Source organism: Felis catus, chromosome C1, assembly GCF_018350175.1.
Source record: "Felis catus isolate Fca126 chromosome C1, F.catus_Fca126_mat1.0, whole genome shotgun sequence".
Lineage (NCBI taxonomy): Eukaryota > Metazoa > Chordata > Mammalia > Carnivora > Felidae > Felis > Felis catus.
Window position 1 is genome coordinate 147,819,575 of NC_058375.1, and position 18,773 is coordinate 147,838,347.

The 18,773-nt window shown below is 38.2% G+C and overlaps 1 protein-coding gene across 7 annotated transcripts in view; it reads right to left on the reverse strand.

Moving 5' to 3' along the window:
* Positions 1–18,773, reverse strand: part of CCDC148 (coiled-coil domain containing 148) — a 283,553-nt gene that overhangs the window by 84,445 nt on the left and 180,335 nt on the right. For all 7 annotated transcript variants that reach the window (XM_045033842.1, XM_045033841.1, XM_019838135.3 and 4 more), the window contains one exon: positions 15,150–15,268. In XM_045033842.1, the coding sequence (XP_044889777.1) occupies positions 15,150–15,268 (119 nt within the window). The remainder of the gene's footprint in view (positions 1–15,149; positions 15,269–18,773) is intronic.

The window sequence follows — 18,773 nt, forward strand, 5'->3', positions numbered from 1 at the left end:
TTTATTATTAAAGTCAATTCCACTTGTCACTTTTTATATCATTAAGTGTGGCTACTAGAAAATTTAAAATTACATGTGTGATTTGCATAATATTTCTATTGGGTAGCCCTGCCTTGTACCCTGGGGAGGTAGAGGGATGAGATGAAATTGTGCAGGGTAATGAGGACGCTGCAGGGTGTCAGAACCCACAGGCTGACCAGCTATGCCATCCTTCCATTGAAGGAGGTTGCCTGACCTCCAGCAGAGACTGCAGTTTGTACTTTGTCCACCTAAACAGACAGAATCCAAAATCAGATCACTCTGAAATGAAAGAGCTTGAGATAATTTTAATTGAAAAGTTTCCATCTTTCTTCACTACCCTGCAGGAAGGGGTCTCAAAGAGATTGAGATCAGTTACTATTCTTCACACATTTGGGAGTGGTGTGAGTAAATATTTGACCTCAGTACAAAGTAAAGTCTTTTATAGAATTGATATCATACTTTATATAAATTTTAAACCCTACTTTTTAAAAAAAGTTTATTTTTTTTTGAGACAGAGAGGGGGGAGACCGCATGCCTGCTCACAAGCAGGGGAGGGGCAGAGAGAGGGAGAGGGAGAGAATCCCAAGTAGGCTCTGCACTGACAGTGCAGGGCCCCAGTGCAGGGCTCAGTCTCAACCATGAGCTCATGACCTGAGCTGAAATCAAGAGTCTGACACTTAACTTAGCCACCCAGGCACCCCTTGAGACCTATTTGTTTAATCAACCTGCATATGTTAATCTCTCACCAACAGGAAAACATATATACATTGTCCTGTAAAAAAAGATACATAAAGTAATGCTGAAATGGAATGATATTCAGTAATAAAAAGGAAAAAAACAATACATGCTACAACATGGATGAGCCTCAAAAATATTATGCTAAGAGAAAGAACCCAGATAGATAACATTTATATAAAATGTTATAGGGGCCCCTGGGTGGCTCAGTCAGATGAGCATTTGACTTCAGCTCAGGTCATGATCTTGCAGTTTGTGAGTTCAAGCCAGGCATCGGCTCTGTGCTGACAGCCTGGAGCTTGTTTCGGATTCTCTCTCCCTCTCTCTATGTCCCTCCACTGCTCATGCTCTGTCTCTCTCTCTCAAAAATAAATAAACACTAAAATTTTTTAAATAAATAAAATGTTACATAAATGTATACAAAATGTATATAAAATTTATATTTATATATAATTTATATAAAAAGGCAAATCTATTGAGACAGAAATAGACTAGTGGTCGTGCAGGAGCCAAGATGACAGAACAGCATGGAAGTTTTTTGTGTGTCTCACATTCATGAAATACAGTCAGACCAACACTAAACCATCCTACACACCTAGAAAACTGATTGGATGATTAACACAACAATCTGCACAACCTGAACCACAGAATTCAGCAGGTATGTGGTGTGCAGAGGTGAATTTGGGAAGCGAGAAGCCGTAGAGGGTAGGGAACCACTTTTGCGGGCAGAGAGGACAGAGACTGGGGAGGGAGGGAGAACACGGGAAAAATACCCCTCACCAAAAGCAGCTGGAGAGAAAGTGGAAAATTGGAAACAGCCACAGGGACTAAACTAAAAAGGGAGAAAGAAGAAAGGAGAGGGTTTAAATTCCATTAAGACTGTAAACAAGGGGAGCGCAAAGTCTGCAACTCTGCAGCTCGATATCTTGTGGTGCTCTGGTGGAAAGGGCAAATCCCCAGGAACAGAGTGGGGTCCAGGAGGTTCTCGGGCCACACAGGGAAAAGCAGTTCCACTGCTGGAAGGACATATGGTAGAGACTGTTGAAGCCACCTGGTCCCAGCAGACTCCAGAAGGCCGCCACACTCGCTGGTGCTGGGGCAAGGTCATTAAGGGTAAAGCCTGGTGCCAGATGTGTGTTGTGATTTTCCATAATCCCTGAAACATTGCTGCTACACTGTCTCGTGAACTTTTTCTGGGGCGGGCTGGCACCTGGCTGCAGTATTGGGGCACCGGCAGCAGCAGGGTCCAGTGGGCGTTCCTGGGCGCAGCCGATATTCAGCCATTGCTCATTTGGCCATTGTTCGGTGAGACCCTCCTGCAGAGGGGCGGAATGGGTCAAAGCCGCAGTCCTTCAGAAGTAAGGGGCCGGGGAAAACAGCCGCATCTGAGACAAAAGTCTGGAGAGAGGTACTGCCTGAAACCTAGTCACAAACAGTGAAAAAGCGGGGAGTGGACAAGAGCTGAAGACAGAGGACGCGTGCGCAATTGTGGTTCCGGGAGAACAGACTGGGTGGCTGGATGGTGCCATTTTCACCTCTCCCATGTAAGCGCATATGCACCTACAAGCACCGCAACAATCCACCCCAGTAAGCTAGCAGCGCCATCTATTGGAGAGCGGAGCTGTTACGCTGAGCCCTGCCCATCTGGGCCAACTTCACTCTTCAAGAACACAAGTCTCACCGCCAGCTTAATTTATGGACTATAAAGAGCTACACAGACTGACTTCTAGGGGAAAACAAAGAAATTTCAGTCCTACTTCAATCTGTTAGGTTCACCTATTCAATTTTCTTTCTTTTTTTCTTTTTTTCTCTTTTATAATTCTTTTCTTTTTCTTGAATACAAAAATAGAAAAAGTTCATTTTTATTTTCAATTTTTATTAAAAATATTTTTCTTTAATTTTTATTACTATATTTTTTACTTTGGTGTAAATTTTTTCAAATTCTACTTTACTTCCATCATTTTATTTTAGTCTACTTCAGTGTATCCACCTTTTCAAACTTTCAAACAATTTCCTTTTTTCTTTTTTTTCTCTTTTTCATTTCTTTTCTTTTTCTTGAATGCGGAAAGAGAAAAACTTCATTTTTACTTTCAATTTCTATTAAAAATATTTCTACTTAATTTATATTACTATATTTTTTGCTTCTATGTAATTTTTTCAAATTCTACTTTACTTCCATCATTTTATTTTAGTCTACTACAGTGTATTCACTTTTTCAAACTTTCAACCGATTTCTTTTTTTTAAATTTTTTTTCTCTTTTTCGTTTCTTTTCTTTTTTCTTAAATACAGGAAAAGAAAAAAATCATATTTATTTTTAATTTTTATTAAAAACTATTTTTCTTTAATTTTTTTCTACTATATTCTTTACTTTTGTATATAATTTTTCAAATTCTATTTTACCCCCATCATCTCATTTTAGTCTACTTCAATGTATTCATTTTTTTCAAATTCTCAAACGATTTCTTTTTTTTTTCTTCCCCCCCAATTTTTTTTCTCTAATCTGTCAAACCACTTTCAACACCCAGACCAAAACACACCTAGTATCTAGCATCATCTATTCACTTCTTGTGTGTCTGTGTTTTTAATTTTTAATTTTAATATTTTTTTAATTTTAATTTTTTTAATTTCAATTTTTCTACCTCATTAATTCCTTTTCTCCCTTCAAAATGACAAAACGAAGGAATTCACCCCAAAAGAAAGAGCAGGAAGGAATGACAGCCAGGGATTTAACCAACACAGATACAAGCAAGATGTCTGAACCAGAATTTAGAATCACGATAATAAGAATACTAGCTGGAGTTGAAAATAAAAGAATCTCTTTCTGCAGAGATAAAAGAAGTAAAAAATAGCCAGAATGAAATTAAGAATGCTATAACTGAGCTGCAATCACGGATGGATGCAGCAGCGGCAAGGATGGACAAGGCAGAACAGAGAATCAGCGATATAGAGGACAAACTTAGGGAGAATAATGAAGCAGAAAAAAAGAGGGAGATTAAGGCAAAGAGTACGATTTAAGAATTAGAGAAACCAGTGACTCATTAAACAGGAACAACATTAGAATCATAGGGGTCCCAGAAGAGGAAGAGAGAAAACTGGGAGAGAAGGGTTATGTGAGCAAATCATAGCAGAAAACTTTCCTAACCTGGGGAAAGACACAGACATCAAAATCCAGGAAGCACAGAGGACCTCCATTAGATTCAACAAAAAACAACGATCAACAAGGCATATCATAGTCAAATGCACAAAATAGGCAAGGAGAGAATCATGAAAGCAGCAAGGGAAAAAAAGTTCCTGACATACAAGGGAAGACAGAGCAGGTTTGCAGCAGACCTATCCACAGAAACTTGGCAGGCCAGAAAGGAGTGGTGGGATATATTCAGTGTGCTGAATCAGAAAAATATTCAGCCAAGAATTCTTTATCCAGCAAGGCTGTCATTCAAAATAGAAGGAGAGATAAAAAGTTTCCCAGGCAAACAAAAATTAAAGGAGTTAGTGGCCACTAAACCAGCCCTGCAAGAAATTTTAAGGGGGACTTTCTGAGGGGAGAAAAGATGAAAATTTATATATATATATATATATATATATATATATATATATATATATATATATACATACCAAAAGCAACAAAGATTAGAAAGGACCAGAGAACACCACCAGAAACTCCAACTCTACAAGCATCATAATGGCAATAAATTCATATCTTTCAGTACTCACTCTAAATGTCAATGGACTCAATGCTCCAATCTAAAGACATAGGGTAACAGAATGGATAAGAAAACAAGATCCATCTATATGCTGTTTACAAGAGACCCACTTTAGACCTAAAGACACCTTCAGATTGAAAACAAGGGGATGGAGAACCATCTATCATGCTAATGGTCAACAAAAGAAAGCTGGAATAGCCATACTTATATCAGACAATCTAGACTTTAAAATAAAGACTGTATCAAGAGATGCAGAAGGGCATTATATCATAATCAAGGGGTCTATAGACCAAGAAGACTCAACAATTGTAAACATTTATGCTCCAAATGTGAGAGAACCCAAATATATGAATCAATTAATCACAAACAAAAAGAAATTCATCAATAGTAATACCATAATAGTAGGAGACCTCAACACCCCACTCACAGCAATGGACAGATCATCTAATCAAAAAATCAACAAGGAAACAATGGCTTTAAATGACACACTGGGCCAGATGGACTTAACAGATATATTCAGAACATTATATCCTAAAGCAGCAGAATATACATTCTTCTCCAGTGCACATGGAACATTCTCCAGAATAGACCATATACTGGGACACAAATCAGCCCTAAGTAAGTACAAAAAGATCGAGATCATACTGTGCATATTTTCAGACCACAACGTTATGAAACTTGAAATCAACCACAAGAAAAAAATTGGAAAAGTAACAAATACTTGGAGACTGAAGAACATCCTACTAAAGAATGAATGGGCTAACCAAGCAGTAAAAGAGGAAATTAAAAAGTATATGGAAGTCAATGAAAATGACTTCCCAAAACCTCTGGGACACAGCAAAAGCAGTTATAAGAGGAAAGTATATAGCAATCCAGGTCTTCCTAAAGAAGGAAGAAAGATCTCAGATACACGACCTAACCTTACACCTTAAGGAGCTGGAAAAAGAACAGCAAATAAAACCCCAAACCAGCAGAAGACAGGAAATAATACGATTAGAGCAGAAATTAATGTTACTGATACCAAAAGAGTAGAACAGATCAATAAAATCAGAAGCTGGTTCTTTGAAAGAATTAACAAAATTGATACACCACTAGCCAGTTTGATCAAGAAGAAAAAGGAAAGGACCCTAATAAATAAAATCAAGAATGAAAGAGGAGAGATCACAACCAACACAACAGAAATAAAAACAATAATAAGAGAATATTATGAGCAATTATATGCCAATAAAATGGGCAATCTGGAAGAAATGGAAAAATCCCTAGAAACATATACACTACCAAAACTGAAACAGGAAGAAATAGAAAATTTGAACAGACCCATAACCAGTAAGGAAATCGAACTATTAATCAAAAATCTGCCAAAAAACAAGAGTCCAGGGCCAGATGGCTTTCCAGGGGAATTCTACCAAACATTTAAGGAAGAGTTAACACCTATTCTCATGAAACTGTTCCAAAAAATAGAAATGGAAAGAAAACTTCCAAACTCTTTCTATGAAGCCAGCATTACCTTGATTCCAAAACCAGACAGGGACCCCACTAAAAAGGAGAACTATAGACCAATTTCCCTGATGAACATGGGTGAAAAATCCTCAACAAGATATTAGCCAACTGGATCCAACAATACATTAAAAAAATTATTCACCACAACCAAGTGGGATTTATACCTGGGATGCAGGGCTGGTTCAATATCCGCAAAACAAGTAACATGATTCATCACATCAATAAAAGAAAGGACAAGAACCATATGATCCTCTCAACAGATGCAGAGAAGGCATTTGACAAAATACAGCATCCTTTCTTGATAAAAATCTTCAAGAAAGTAGGGCGAGAAGGATCATACCTCAAGATCATAAAAGCCACATATGAAAGACCAATGCTAATATCATCTTCAATGAGAAAAAACTGAGAGCTTTCCCCCTAAGGTCAGGAACAAGACAGGGATGTCCACTCTCGCCACTGTTATTCAACGTAGTATTGGAAGTCTTAGCCTCTGCAATCAGAAAACACAAAGAAATAAAAGGCATCCAAATCGGCCAGGAGGAGATCAAACTTTCACTCTTTGCAGATGACATGATGATCTATATGGAAAACCCTAAAGGTTCCATCAAAAAACTGCTAGAATTGATTCATGAATTCAGCAAAGTGGCAGGATATAAAATCAATGCACAGAAATTGGTTGCATTCCTATACACCATCAATGAAGCGACAGAAAGAGAAATCAAGGAATCGATCCCATTTACAGTTGCACAAAAAAACCATAAAATACCTAGGAATAAATCTATCCAAAGAGGTGAAAAATCTATACACTGAAAACTATAGAAAGCTTATGAAAGAAATTGAAGAAAACACAAAAAAATGGAAAAGATTCCATGCTCCTGGATAGGAAGAACGAATATTGTTAAAATGTTGATACTACCCAAAGCAATCTAAATATTCAAGCAATCCCTATGAAAGTAACACCAGCATTCTTCACAAAATTTGTATGGAACCAGAAAAGACCCCGAATACCCAAAGCAATCTTGAAAAAGAAAACCAAAGCAGGAGGCATCACAATCCCAGACTTCAAGCCATACTACAAAGCTGTAATCATCAAGACAGTATGGTACTGGCACAAGACACTCAGATCAATACAACAGAATAGAGAACCCAGAAATGGACCCACAAACGTATGGCCAACTAATCTCTGACAAAGCAAGAAAGAATATCCAATGGAATAAAGACAGTCTCTTCAGCAAGTGGTGTTGGGAAAACTGGACAGCAACATGCAGAAGAATGAACCTGGACCACTTTCTTACACCATACACAAAAATAAACTCAAAATGATGAAAGACCTAAATGTAAGACAGGAAGCCATCAAAATTCTCGAAGAGAAGCAGGCAAAAACCTCTTTGATCTTGGCCGCAGCAAATTCTTACTCAACACATCTCTGGAGGCAAGGAAAACAAAAGCAAAAATGAATGGTACCTCATCAAAATAAAAAGCTTCTGTACAGCAAAGGAAACAATCAGCAAAACTAAAAGGCAACCGACAGAATGGGAGAAGATATTTGCAAATGACATATCAGATAAAGGGTTAGTATCCAAAATCTATAAAGAACTTCTCAAACTCAACACCCAAAAAACAAATAATCTAGTGAAGAAATGGGCAAAAGACATGAATAGACACTTCTCCAAGGAAGACATCCATATTGCCAACTGACACATGAAAAAATGCTCAACATCACTCATCATCAGGGAAATACAAATCAAAACCACAATGAGATACCACCTTACACCTGTCAGAATGGCTAACATTAACAACTCAGGCAACAACAGATGTTGGTGAGGATGCAGAGAAAGAGGATCTGTTTTGAATTGTTGGTGGGAATGCAAGCTGGTTCAGACACTCTGGAAAACAGTATGGAGTTTCCTCAAAAAACTAAAAATAGAACTACCCTACGACCCAGCAATTGCACTACTAGGCATTTATCCATGGGATACAGGTGTGCTGTTTTGAAGGGACATATGCACCCCCATGTTTATAGCAGCACTATCAGCAATAGCCAAAGTATGGAAGGAGCCCAAATGTCTATCGATGGATGAATGGATAAAGAAGTTGTGGTATATATATATACCATGGAGTATTACTCAGCAATCAAAAAGAATGAAATCTTGCCATTTGCAACTATGTGGATGGAACTGGAGGGGATTATGCTAAGCGAAATTAGTCAGTCAGAGAAAGACAAAAATCATATGACTTCACTCATATGAGGACTTTAAGAAACAAAACAGATGAACATAAGGGAAGGAAAACAAAAATAATATAAAAACAGTGAGGCGGACAAAACAGAAGAGACTCATAAATATGGAGAACAAACTGAGGGTTACGGGAGGGGTTGTGGGAAGGGGGATGGGCTAAGTGGGTAAGGGGCATTAAGGAATATACTCTTGAAATCATTGTTTCACTATATGCTAACTAATTTGGATGTAAATTTAAAAAAGAAAAAAGAAAATTAAAAAAAAAGAAAGAAATAGACTAGTGGTCATTTGGGGCTGTGTAGGAATAGGAATTAATGGAAATGGGCATGAGAGATCTTTCTGGGTTAATGTAAATGATATAAAACTGGACCATAGCCATGGTTGTACATGTATATAAATTAACTAAAAATCATTTCATTGTACACTGAAAACAAGAGAATTCATATATAAATTGCTATTCAATAGAGGGTTTTTTAAAATGTTAAAAGTAGCAGGGTTGGTAGCTTTCCATAAAGCATTTTAAATGTTTGCACATTGTTATGAAAAGACATGGAAAATGAGGCTCCTGAGTGGCTCTGTTGGTTGAGCATCCAACTTAGGCTCAGGTCATGATCTCACGGTTTGTGGGTTCGAGCCCCGCATCAGGCTCTGTGCTGACAGCTCAGAGCCTGGAGCCTGCTTCGGATTCTATGTCTCCCTCTCTCTCTGCCCCTCCCCCACTTGTGCTGTGTTTCTCTCTGTCTTTCAAAAATAAATAAATAAATGTAAAAATAATTTTAAAAAGAAAAAAAGACATGGAAAGTAGACAAGTAGAAAAAAATTGAAAACTATCAGTAACCTTGCCTTTGGCAAACACTCCAATATCTACCAATTTATTGTTAAGACATCAAAAATGCAATGTAAATTATTTAGAAATTAGATAATGAAACCTTATTTGAAAACTTATAGAATGCAGGCCAAGAGACGCAGGTTAAAAAAGGAACCTATAGCCAAATAAATTTATTAGAAAATAAAAGAGACTGAAAACAAATTAAAATTTTCAACCTAAGAGGATAGATATAGCTCAGTAATATTCAGGATCATGCTTCTTCCTCTGTCTTACCTCAAACTCCATTCCCAATGAAACAAGTCATCATATTTTACCTAAATACTTGATGAACATTTGTCATTTCTGCATCCCCACTGCTACTTCCTAGTTCATACACTTTTCCTCACACTGCTACTAAAGAAAATTTAGACTCAGCTTCTTGGTCATCAATTTCTACTTATTCCAAGCCTTCACCAGAAAAAACAAAACAAAACAAAACAAAACAAAAAAACCAACAAACTATGAAATCTTCGGAAGAAATTGAGAGAAGACTTGAACTGGAGAGCTATTCTGGAGGATGATCCTAGGTTGGAAATTTAATTTGGTATATATGGCAGCATTCTTTTACAAAATATCAATGCAAACAATTGACAAGATTTTTAAAAATGAAATTTGACATAAGAATAACTAAGATATGGGGCACTTGGGTGGCTCAGTTGGTTAAGCGTCCAACTTCAGCTCAGGTCATGATCTTGCAGTTCGTGAGTTTGAGCCCTGCGTCAAGCCCTGTGCTGACAGCTCAGAGCCTGGAGCCTGCTTCAGATTCTGTGTTTCCCTCTCTCTTTGTCCCTCCCCAGCTCTCACTCTGTCTCTGTCTCTCTCTCAAAAATAAACAAATATTAAAAAATTAAAAAAAAAAGAATAATATATTTTGAAAAGAATAATGAGTGAACACTTGCTCTAACAGATAGCAAAAGAGATTAATTAAAATAGCATGGTATTGATGTAGAAATATAAATATAGATCAGTTTTTATTTAATCTAATAAGAGTCCATATGGATATGAAAGTATAATTAGAAGTATAATATATAATAAAGGTGGCATTTCAACTCAGTGGGTTAGGATGAATCATTAAATAATTGGTGCTGAGAGAGCTATCAATTTAGACCAAAAAATGAAAGTCAAACACTTAGCTCGTATCATTCTTGGAAATAAATTCCAGATGGCTAAACTTTAGAAGAAATCTGGATGATATATACTATTTTAAAAGAATTAGGTAGGTCTATTTGCAGGAATGCCGTGTGTCATTTTGTAGTTTGTGCTTTGCAAAAGCAATGCCAGACCAGGAGTATAAATAGGGAATGACATCCAGCTTTGCTGCTGCTTGTCAAGCTGAGTGCCATGGTTCAGAAAGGGTTTTTTTCCCTAATTTGTCTACTTCTGGATAGGGGATCTACGTACTTTGCCACCAGAAGGGAGAACCTCTTCTAATTGGAACAAAAACCTTATATACTAGCAGCAACAGTAAATAGTACTTAATAGTAAATAAGTAATTTGTGGATACATAAATGCTTTTGTTTGTTTTTTTAAAAACACAAATGGCTGCTATAAACTGAACTTGTCTCTCTAAAATTCATATGTTGAAGTCCCACCCTCCTATGTGATAGTATTTGGAGAAGAGGCCTTTGGGAAATCATTTGGTTTAGATGAGGTCATGAGGGTGGGCCCTCACGATGGGGTTAGTGACCTTATAAGAAGAGACAGAGAGCTACTGTCTCTCTCCCCACCTATGGGCACAAAGTCTAAAATTAGTTGTCTATAAGCCACAAAGAAAGTTCTCCCAGAAACTCACCATGCTGGCACCTTGATCTTAGACTTATAGTTTCCAAAACTATGGAGAAAATAAATTTCTGTTGTTTAAGCCACCAGTCTGGTATTTTATTATGGAAGTCTGAGCTAATACAACAGTATTATATCATAAAATGTATTGGATTTCTGTTGTTGTTCTTCAACTTATTTTTCATGTAGGTACATAGTATGTATGCATAAGTATTAAACAATGGAAAACAGAAAGGGCTTCTAGAGAAGACACTGTATGAGGGTAGTGATCAAGGGGCACTTTTGCTTTAACCTTGTTTTATTTTTAATAAAAATGTCCTCATTATTACATGTTTTATCTAAAATATTTAAAATGCTTAAACACTTTGAGAAAAAAATTGTTAGAAGGTGTCTTGTGTTTTAAAAATTCAATTGGTTGGGGTGACCTGGTGGCTCAGTTAGTTAAGCACCGACTCTTGATTTAATCTCAGGTCACGATCTCACGGGTTCATGAGACCAAGCCCCATGTCACGTTCTGTGCTGACAGTGTGCTGGTACATCCATACACACTCTCTCCCTCAAAACAAATAAATAAACTTAAAAAATTCAATTGATAGTAATCGCTTATATTTGATGAGTGTTACATTCAATACTTCATTTAATCCTTACAACAATGCTATGAAGTAGACATTATATATGTCTTTATTTTACAGATGAAGAAATTTAAGCATAGGCAAGTTAAATAATTTACCCCAAAGTCACATAGCTATAAAGGATAGAGCCAGGATTCCAATGTCGACAACTTAATTAAAGAACCTTCCTTCTTAACCTCTCTGGCATGTTCAGAAAGAAAATAGGCCTTAGGGTTAGTGGAAACTTTGGCAAAAACAAAAACAAAATAATAAGGGCAAAACGCAGAGTATAACTGAGAAGGAAAACATAATTAATAAGTAAAATGAATTACTTTATCTCTTTATGTTGAACCACATGAAACTGCCAATACTTAACCATTTCCGACCTGCAAAAATGAAATTTTCTTATGGTTCAACATAATATATCTGCTAATTTATGAATATTGGTTTCAAGAAACTTAACCTTAGAATTAAAAACTAGAAAAAGAAAATAAACAATGGACATTTTTAAACCCTCAAGGCCAAGTGTGCATGTTTTTAACAGATCTGGAAACAGTTTTAAGCTCTTCTTCTGATATGAAAAAAAACGAGCCTCCAGTTAAAATATTAAACATGAGGTTTGTGAATTGTATTTCAGTAGCAGAGAAAAACAAATCAACCAAATTTCTTAGTGTCCGGATGGTTATAAAAGAACACAACTTCTGGTTCTTGCCAGGAGCAAAAGCTACCAGCAGTTTTTACACGTTGAGTTCCATCTCCCTACATCACAGAATGAGGACTATGCTTTAATCTACAACATCATCCAAAATTTTCTGGGAACTTTCTTGATATATGATCCTGATATTTTAATGGCCTTCCTCACTGATTTCCCAATGGCACGAAAGAACTAGATTCATAACTTTCTGAATCTACATTTCTCATGAGTAGAACATACAGATCATAGGCCCTTAAACGTTGATAGCTTACTTAGCCCTCAGAGGTTATACAGTTCAATTTTACAAAGTACAAAGCAGAGCCCTATAGAGGCTGAATGGCTTGGGCCAGATCAGACACTATTCCAAGAAGATTGAAGACTAAAACCCTGGTCCCCTGGTTCCTAGTCCTTAGTACTCTTTTCGTTATGTTGTAATATGCCTATTTTTTCCTGTTATGTAATGCAGATTAATCTGATTTTCCTTTTCTTCTTTTCAACTGGATTTCTGAGTCAGCTAATCTTGATAATTATTGGAACAGGAAGGAAAAGACCGAAATGGCTCTGTAATCAAAGAAACTCCCTGGCTGCGAGGGGAGATTCTATTAGAAGCCTGTCTTCTAGATGCTGGGACCTCACATCTGTTCTGTTCTTCCCACCCCCTTTAATTCCTGTGGCTCTCTTGTTTCCCCAGCATAGCTTCAGACTATCCACCCAGACTTTGACCTCCACCATTGCCTTGCTCTTTAGTATTTAGCTGTTGGTGGGATTTTTGCCTCTGACCCATGGCATGGCCTATCTGCTGGTAAGCACTTTGTGTTTGTTTGGCTGGTTTCTCATTGACTGTCACCTCTTAGCCTTGAACTCTAAAATCCTAGGGGCGCCTGGGTGGCGCAGTCGGTTAAGCATCTGACTTCAGCCAGGTCACGATCTCGCGGTCCGGGAGTTCGAGCCTCGCGTCAGGCTCTGGGCTGATGGCTCAGAGCCTGGAGCCTGCTTCCGATTCTGTGTCTCCCTCTCTCTCTGCCCCTCCCCCGTTCATGCTCTGTCTCTCTCTGTCCCAAAAATAAATAAACGTTGAAAAAAAAAATTTAAAATCCTGAGACACCTAGAAAATGATGTGAATTTCATCCAGAAAATCTTTAGGAATAACCTGGCATGTATGTGGAACTCCACATTAGGCTGCAAGCTTGGTGACTGGAGTTTGAGATAACTGCCCCATGGGTCACAGGGGAAGCTTCCTAGACACAAGTGAACCTAGCTGTATAAAATGGCTAAGTCCAGGGCACCTGGGTGGCTCAGTCGGTTAAGCATACAACTCGTGGTTTCAGCTCAGGTCATGATCTCATGGTTTGTGAGTTCGTACCCTGCATTGGTCTCTGTGCTGGCAGTGCGGAGCCTGCTTGGGATTTTCTGTCTCCCTCTCTGTCTGCCCCTCCCCTCATGCTGTCTCTGTCTCTCTAAAAATAAATAAATAAATAAAATGGCTATGTCCCCCAAGATTATGTATAAATCTAAGGAATAATTTTTTAATAGATTTTATTTTTAGAGCAATTTTAGATTCACAGCAAAACTGAGCAGAAAGTACAGAGTTCCAGGCAAGTTTTTTACATTGACTAACAGTAAAGAAAAAACTATTGTGACTTCCATTATGAAATAAAAGAGCTATTCTTAATTTGTCTCCTGTGAAAATCTACTCAGAAGCTAGGTAAACTAGACAACTATGTGGGCTACCAATTTATTGTCTCTTAACTCCAAATTCACCCTTCATTGCCTACTCTATGAAAACAAGATAGACCCTGTAACTATTTCTCCCTTGCAGCTGGCACAATGTTAAGCTATGTCAGAAAGGGGTTCTGGAAAGATACTGAAGGAGGAAGGGGCTTTCTTTCCTGATTCCAGTGTTTACCCCTTCTTGCTCCTACCACATGGCTGCCGGCTGCATGTGTGGGGAACACACAGTGGCACCTGTGCCCATGGAGTTCCACTGGTGCCCAATGGTCAGTTTCCCAACAAACTTAAGAGGCACTCCCATGGTCAGATCCCCACTGAGTTTTGCAAGCATCCCAATGGTTGACTTCCAGCTTTGGCTTCCTACACCCAGGCAGGGTGTTTCTTGCTTTCCCAGTGACTCTGAACAAGACCTGGTTGAGCCCCTATAATAATTTCTCCACCATTCAGTGGGCCACAACCATGCCTTCTACAATGAGATCTGAATCTCAACCATGGAGGGTCGGGAGGGGGGGGTTGGTGAGGCACTTCCATATTTGTTTCTTCTATGGGAACCTTCCTTCAGCCCAGGAGTTGTCTTCAAAGCTCTCTTTATCTCTTTACATAACAGAGGTTTTCTGTTAGAATTAATAATTCTTTATCTTAAACTTTCCCTATTCAAATTATTATGTTATCTTTGTCTCTTCACTGACCCTGATTGATACAGTAAACTTGGAAAAATAATTTTAATTTCTCAGTTAATTTCTCAGTTTAATTTCTCATTCATAAAATGAGGGCACTGGGTTAGTTGGTCTCAAATGCCCTTTTCAGCTCTAAAAATACACCATTCCAAGAAACCCTCCATGTTTTCCTACAGAGTGCATTCTAAGTATACTAGAATGAATCACATACACAGTATAATTGTGTATTGTCCTTCTCAGCCTCAATTATATTAAATGGGTCTCCCTTCTTACCTGAATAATGGTTTCCTCCTTCTAGGTCAACATATTAAGTCATAGTAGCACCCAGTATCCTTTCATGCACACAATGGGCAATCAAATACTATAAAATCCTCTGTAAGGGTTTTAACTAGGAAGTTATCCAAGGAACAAAATGGCAAACCAGAGATTTGTGTATGAATATGAGAGACTGAAATACATTATAAGTATCATTTTATCTATTTGTGGGATACAAACATTGGAAGGATACATTAAGTATAAAAAAATGCTCCCTCTGATACTGTTTACCCAAACCATCTCCATTACTATGCAATTTAAGATTTTTTTTTTTACCTTTCTCTGTCTTTTACTGACTGTTCAGCCATTAATTTCTTCAGTTCTTCTAGACGCTGAAGATCTCTCATTTCCACTTCTTGCCACTTCTGTTCTTTTTTAGCCCAATATTTTCTTATCTATTGTATAAATGTTACATAAAATTTAAATTAACAACATATATGTTAAAATGAGGAGAAAAGTTATAACAACATTATCCTGTGGTTCCTATAGCCAATATTAAACTTAAATGGTACTTTATATTTTTCATTTCTTAGATCTGCCTATAGTATATTGACAGGAGACAAAAAATAAATGAAAACCTGATGATACAAGTCCTGAGAAACTGCATGGTTTAACAATTTCTGAAGTGGAAATGTAACTTGTGCCAAGATCTAAAGCCTGAATCTATGGCTAAAATAATCGACTTTCAGGGAACCACAATAGAAGCATGTTATTGTCTCTAAAGCATATGATCTACCTGTTACTCAAGAATATTTTTATCCTCTTATGGTAATGCAGTCTTTAACAAATATAGCATTAAACCTATTCTTACTTTAAAAGCATGAGTTTATTTATGCTAATGGACAGCAGGATGTTGAAAGCTTTATGCTTCTGGGGAAGTGGCAGGAGATAGGTGGGAGGAAGGAGAACAAGAAAAAAATAGCAGGGTTATGATATATAGTAGTTCTGACTTATGTGGTAAAATAAAGGACACATTTATCAAGCTCAAAAAGGTGAAAGCATTGTTCTTACTAGGCCTGTTTTATTTCCCTTCTCTGGAAATGGAGACAGCCTGAGAAAACTGGAAGTATACATATGCTCTTCTCTTTTTTTTTTTAATGTTTATTTATTTTTGAGAAAGAGAGAGAGAGTATGAGTAGGGTAGGGGCAGAAAGAGAGAGGGAGACACAGAATCTGACGCAGGCTCCAGGCTCTGAGCTGTCAGCACAGAGCCTGAGGCAGGGCTCGAACTCATGAACCGTGAGATCATGACCTGAGCTGAAGTCGGATGCTTAACCGACTGACCCACCCAGGAGCCCCTACGTATGCTATTTTCAGGAGGATGAAACCATCATTCAAGGTTCCCCTGGTGATGGGGCAATTGAAGTTAATGTGTATTTGACAGAGGCCCCTTCAACCACTTGGCTCGCCATGTTGTGTGCAACTCAAGAGACTGGATCTTGTTGGTAAAAAGTAGAGTACTTCAGTGGTGAATGATAATGAGTGACTGCCAGCAGAAGGTCTGTTGTGGAAGACATGTTAGCTTCACCCCCAGCGTGGCATTGTCTCTTTTGAGAAGTGAATATGAAAAGCTAAGTGGTTTCCAGACTTGCCTTAGCAACATGGTCTCTGACCACTGGGAGCACAAAGGAAGCCTCCCAAGCAACATGGCCACAGTCATCACAGCTCTGCCATAGGCCCGCCACACCAGCAGTCACAATGGAAACATCTGCTCAAAGCAAAGCAAGTAACTGGGTGAGGTCAAGGTACCATGATTTCACTCCGTAGATAACAGATTTGAATTTGGGAAGAACAGAGATGAAGCTAGAAAGATAGCAAAGAGAGGGTAGGGGAGGCAGAGAAAGAAAACACTGACTGATAAGGTGTGTTTCAGAGTCCTGACTGATAAATGCCGGGGCATTCTATCAGTGTCAGATATGGAAATGTTAACAATGATTATATCATCTCCCTCTGGGGTTTAAATGGTGTTTATTTTACACTTTGTGTAATTTTTGTGTTACTTTATGTTTTGCAATGAATATGTATTTCTTTCATAATCAGAGAAAGTAAAGCTACTTCAAAACTAAATTTTAAAAAAGAGCAGGCATTAGATTAAAGAGCATTTGCCTCTAGGCTCTAAATGACCAACAATATTTGCTTACTCTCAGTGTTGGCCTTGGAGGGAAGTCAGTGGTCCTTTTGTCGACAATCCCTTGTCTACAAGTGGACAAACGCTTTAGGTCCAACCTGGACAACCAGGTTGCTGGTGTCCTCAGAAGACAGATACCATTTGGTGCAGTATCCTCTGAAGGTCATATAAATATGTCACGCCAGAGGCTTTTGGTATCTCAGGATCAATTATTTCCATCCCCAACTCTCTAGTATGCTCAGACATTGCTACAGTGTGAATCTCTCTCTCTCTCTCTCTCTCTCTCTCTCTCTCTCTCTCTCTCTCTCTGTCCTCTTTTTCTCTCTCTATCTCCCCTCCTCTCTTTCTCCCTCCCTCCCTCCAACTCTCCCTTTCCTCCCTTCTCTCTCTTCCTCTATCTCTCTCTCACCACCTCTCCTTCTCAATCTCTCTCTCCCTCTCCATCTCCCTCTCTCCCTCCCTCCCTCCCTCTCTCATGTGAGCCCAATTTATTCTTTCTCAGTGCTTTCTACTGGACTCTCTGAAAGCCCTGTGTCATCACACATAAAATCCTCTACATCTTCAAACTTCAGACGACTACATGATTATTTTGACTGGAATTCTCTTGAGCGAAGGATGGTTATCCTCTGGTGCCCCACATGCCAGGAGGCTGAGGAATGGTTCGAGCATTTTCCTCGTTAACTGCTACTTTTACACTAAAGGTCATTTTCAAATATTCATGAAGAATTCAGATATGAGGGTCACAGCCACACAGAACTTGTCCAAAACAACCCCTTTTACTTCCCTAGACAACTTCAGCATCTGCCTGAATGCCCTTCCAACCTACTAATCTCACAGTTCCATAACTTCCTCTATTCCAGGAGTCACGACTTCCTCCAGGATTCTATTATCATCAAACACATTTCAGTTTCAATTCTGAAATCTTCAATTATAGCCATTGATTCTATGATCAGGACCTACCCATTCCTTTGCTATCATCCTCAGTTTTCTGATCATATAATTTTATTCCTCCATTATAGCCCTCTTCTCAAGGCCTTGCTAATTAGTATATTTGTTTCTCTCTCCCACTGCACTTCAGAAAATGTGATTTATCTATCTTGGCACTTCCAACATTAACTACAGGGTTTAGAACATGATATATACCTAATAAACATTTGATTGATGAATGAATTACACAACTCTAGAAAATTATACCAAATTTATGCTTTCAACTGAATATTCATTGATAATCAGCATTCCTTTTATGAATTCCTGGTTAATACCTCTTGTGTTCTCATGGACATATTCCAAACCCGTTCACTATGTTAAGCTGCATATCTGCCTCCTCTTCTTCACTTTTATCAGGGGAAATGAAGACTATAAATGGCACCTTCCTTGATGCCTACCTTTTAGAAAAAGAGGTGTCTGTACAAAGGGACAATAAATCCCTCTTGGGCTCCAGATCCTATTCCCTAATTCCATCTTCCCCATAAACTTACTCCATCATTTACCCCTCTCTCCCTTATACCTTCAACTTCTTGGTCTGTGCTGCTTCCTTCTCCTCACATGGAAATATGTACAAATCTCACCCATTTACAAAAATTTAAAAGGACTTTCTTTAGACCCCTGAGACTGTAGCACCTCATCCTTCATTGTTCTCTTCTTCAGTCAAGCATCTTACTTACTGTTCTTCAATTCTCATCTCCTGTTTTATTCCTCATCTGTAATATTCCTATCTCTGCCTTCCCTCCAAATTCACTACTCTTACCACTGACTTCCAAGTGAGTGAACAA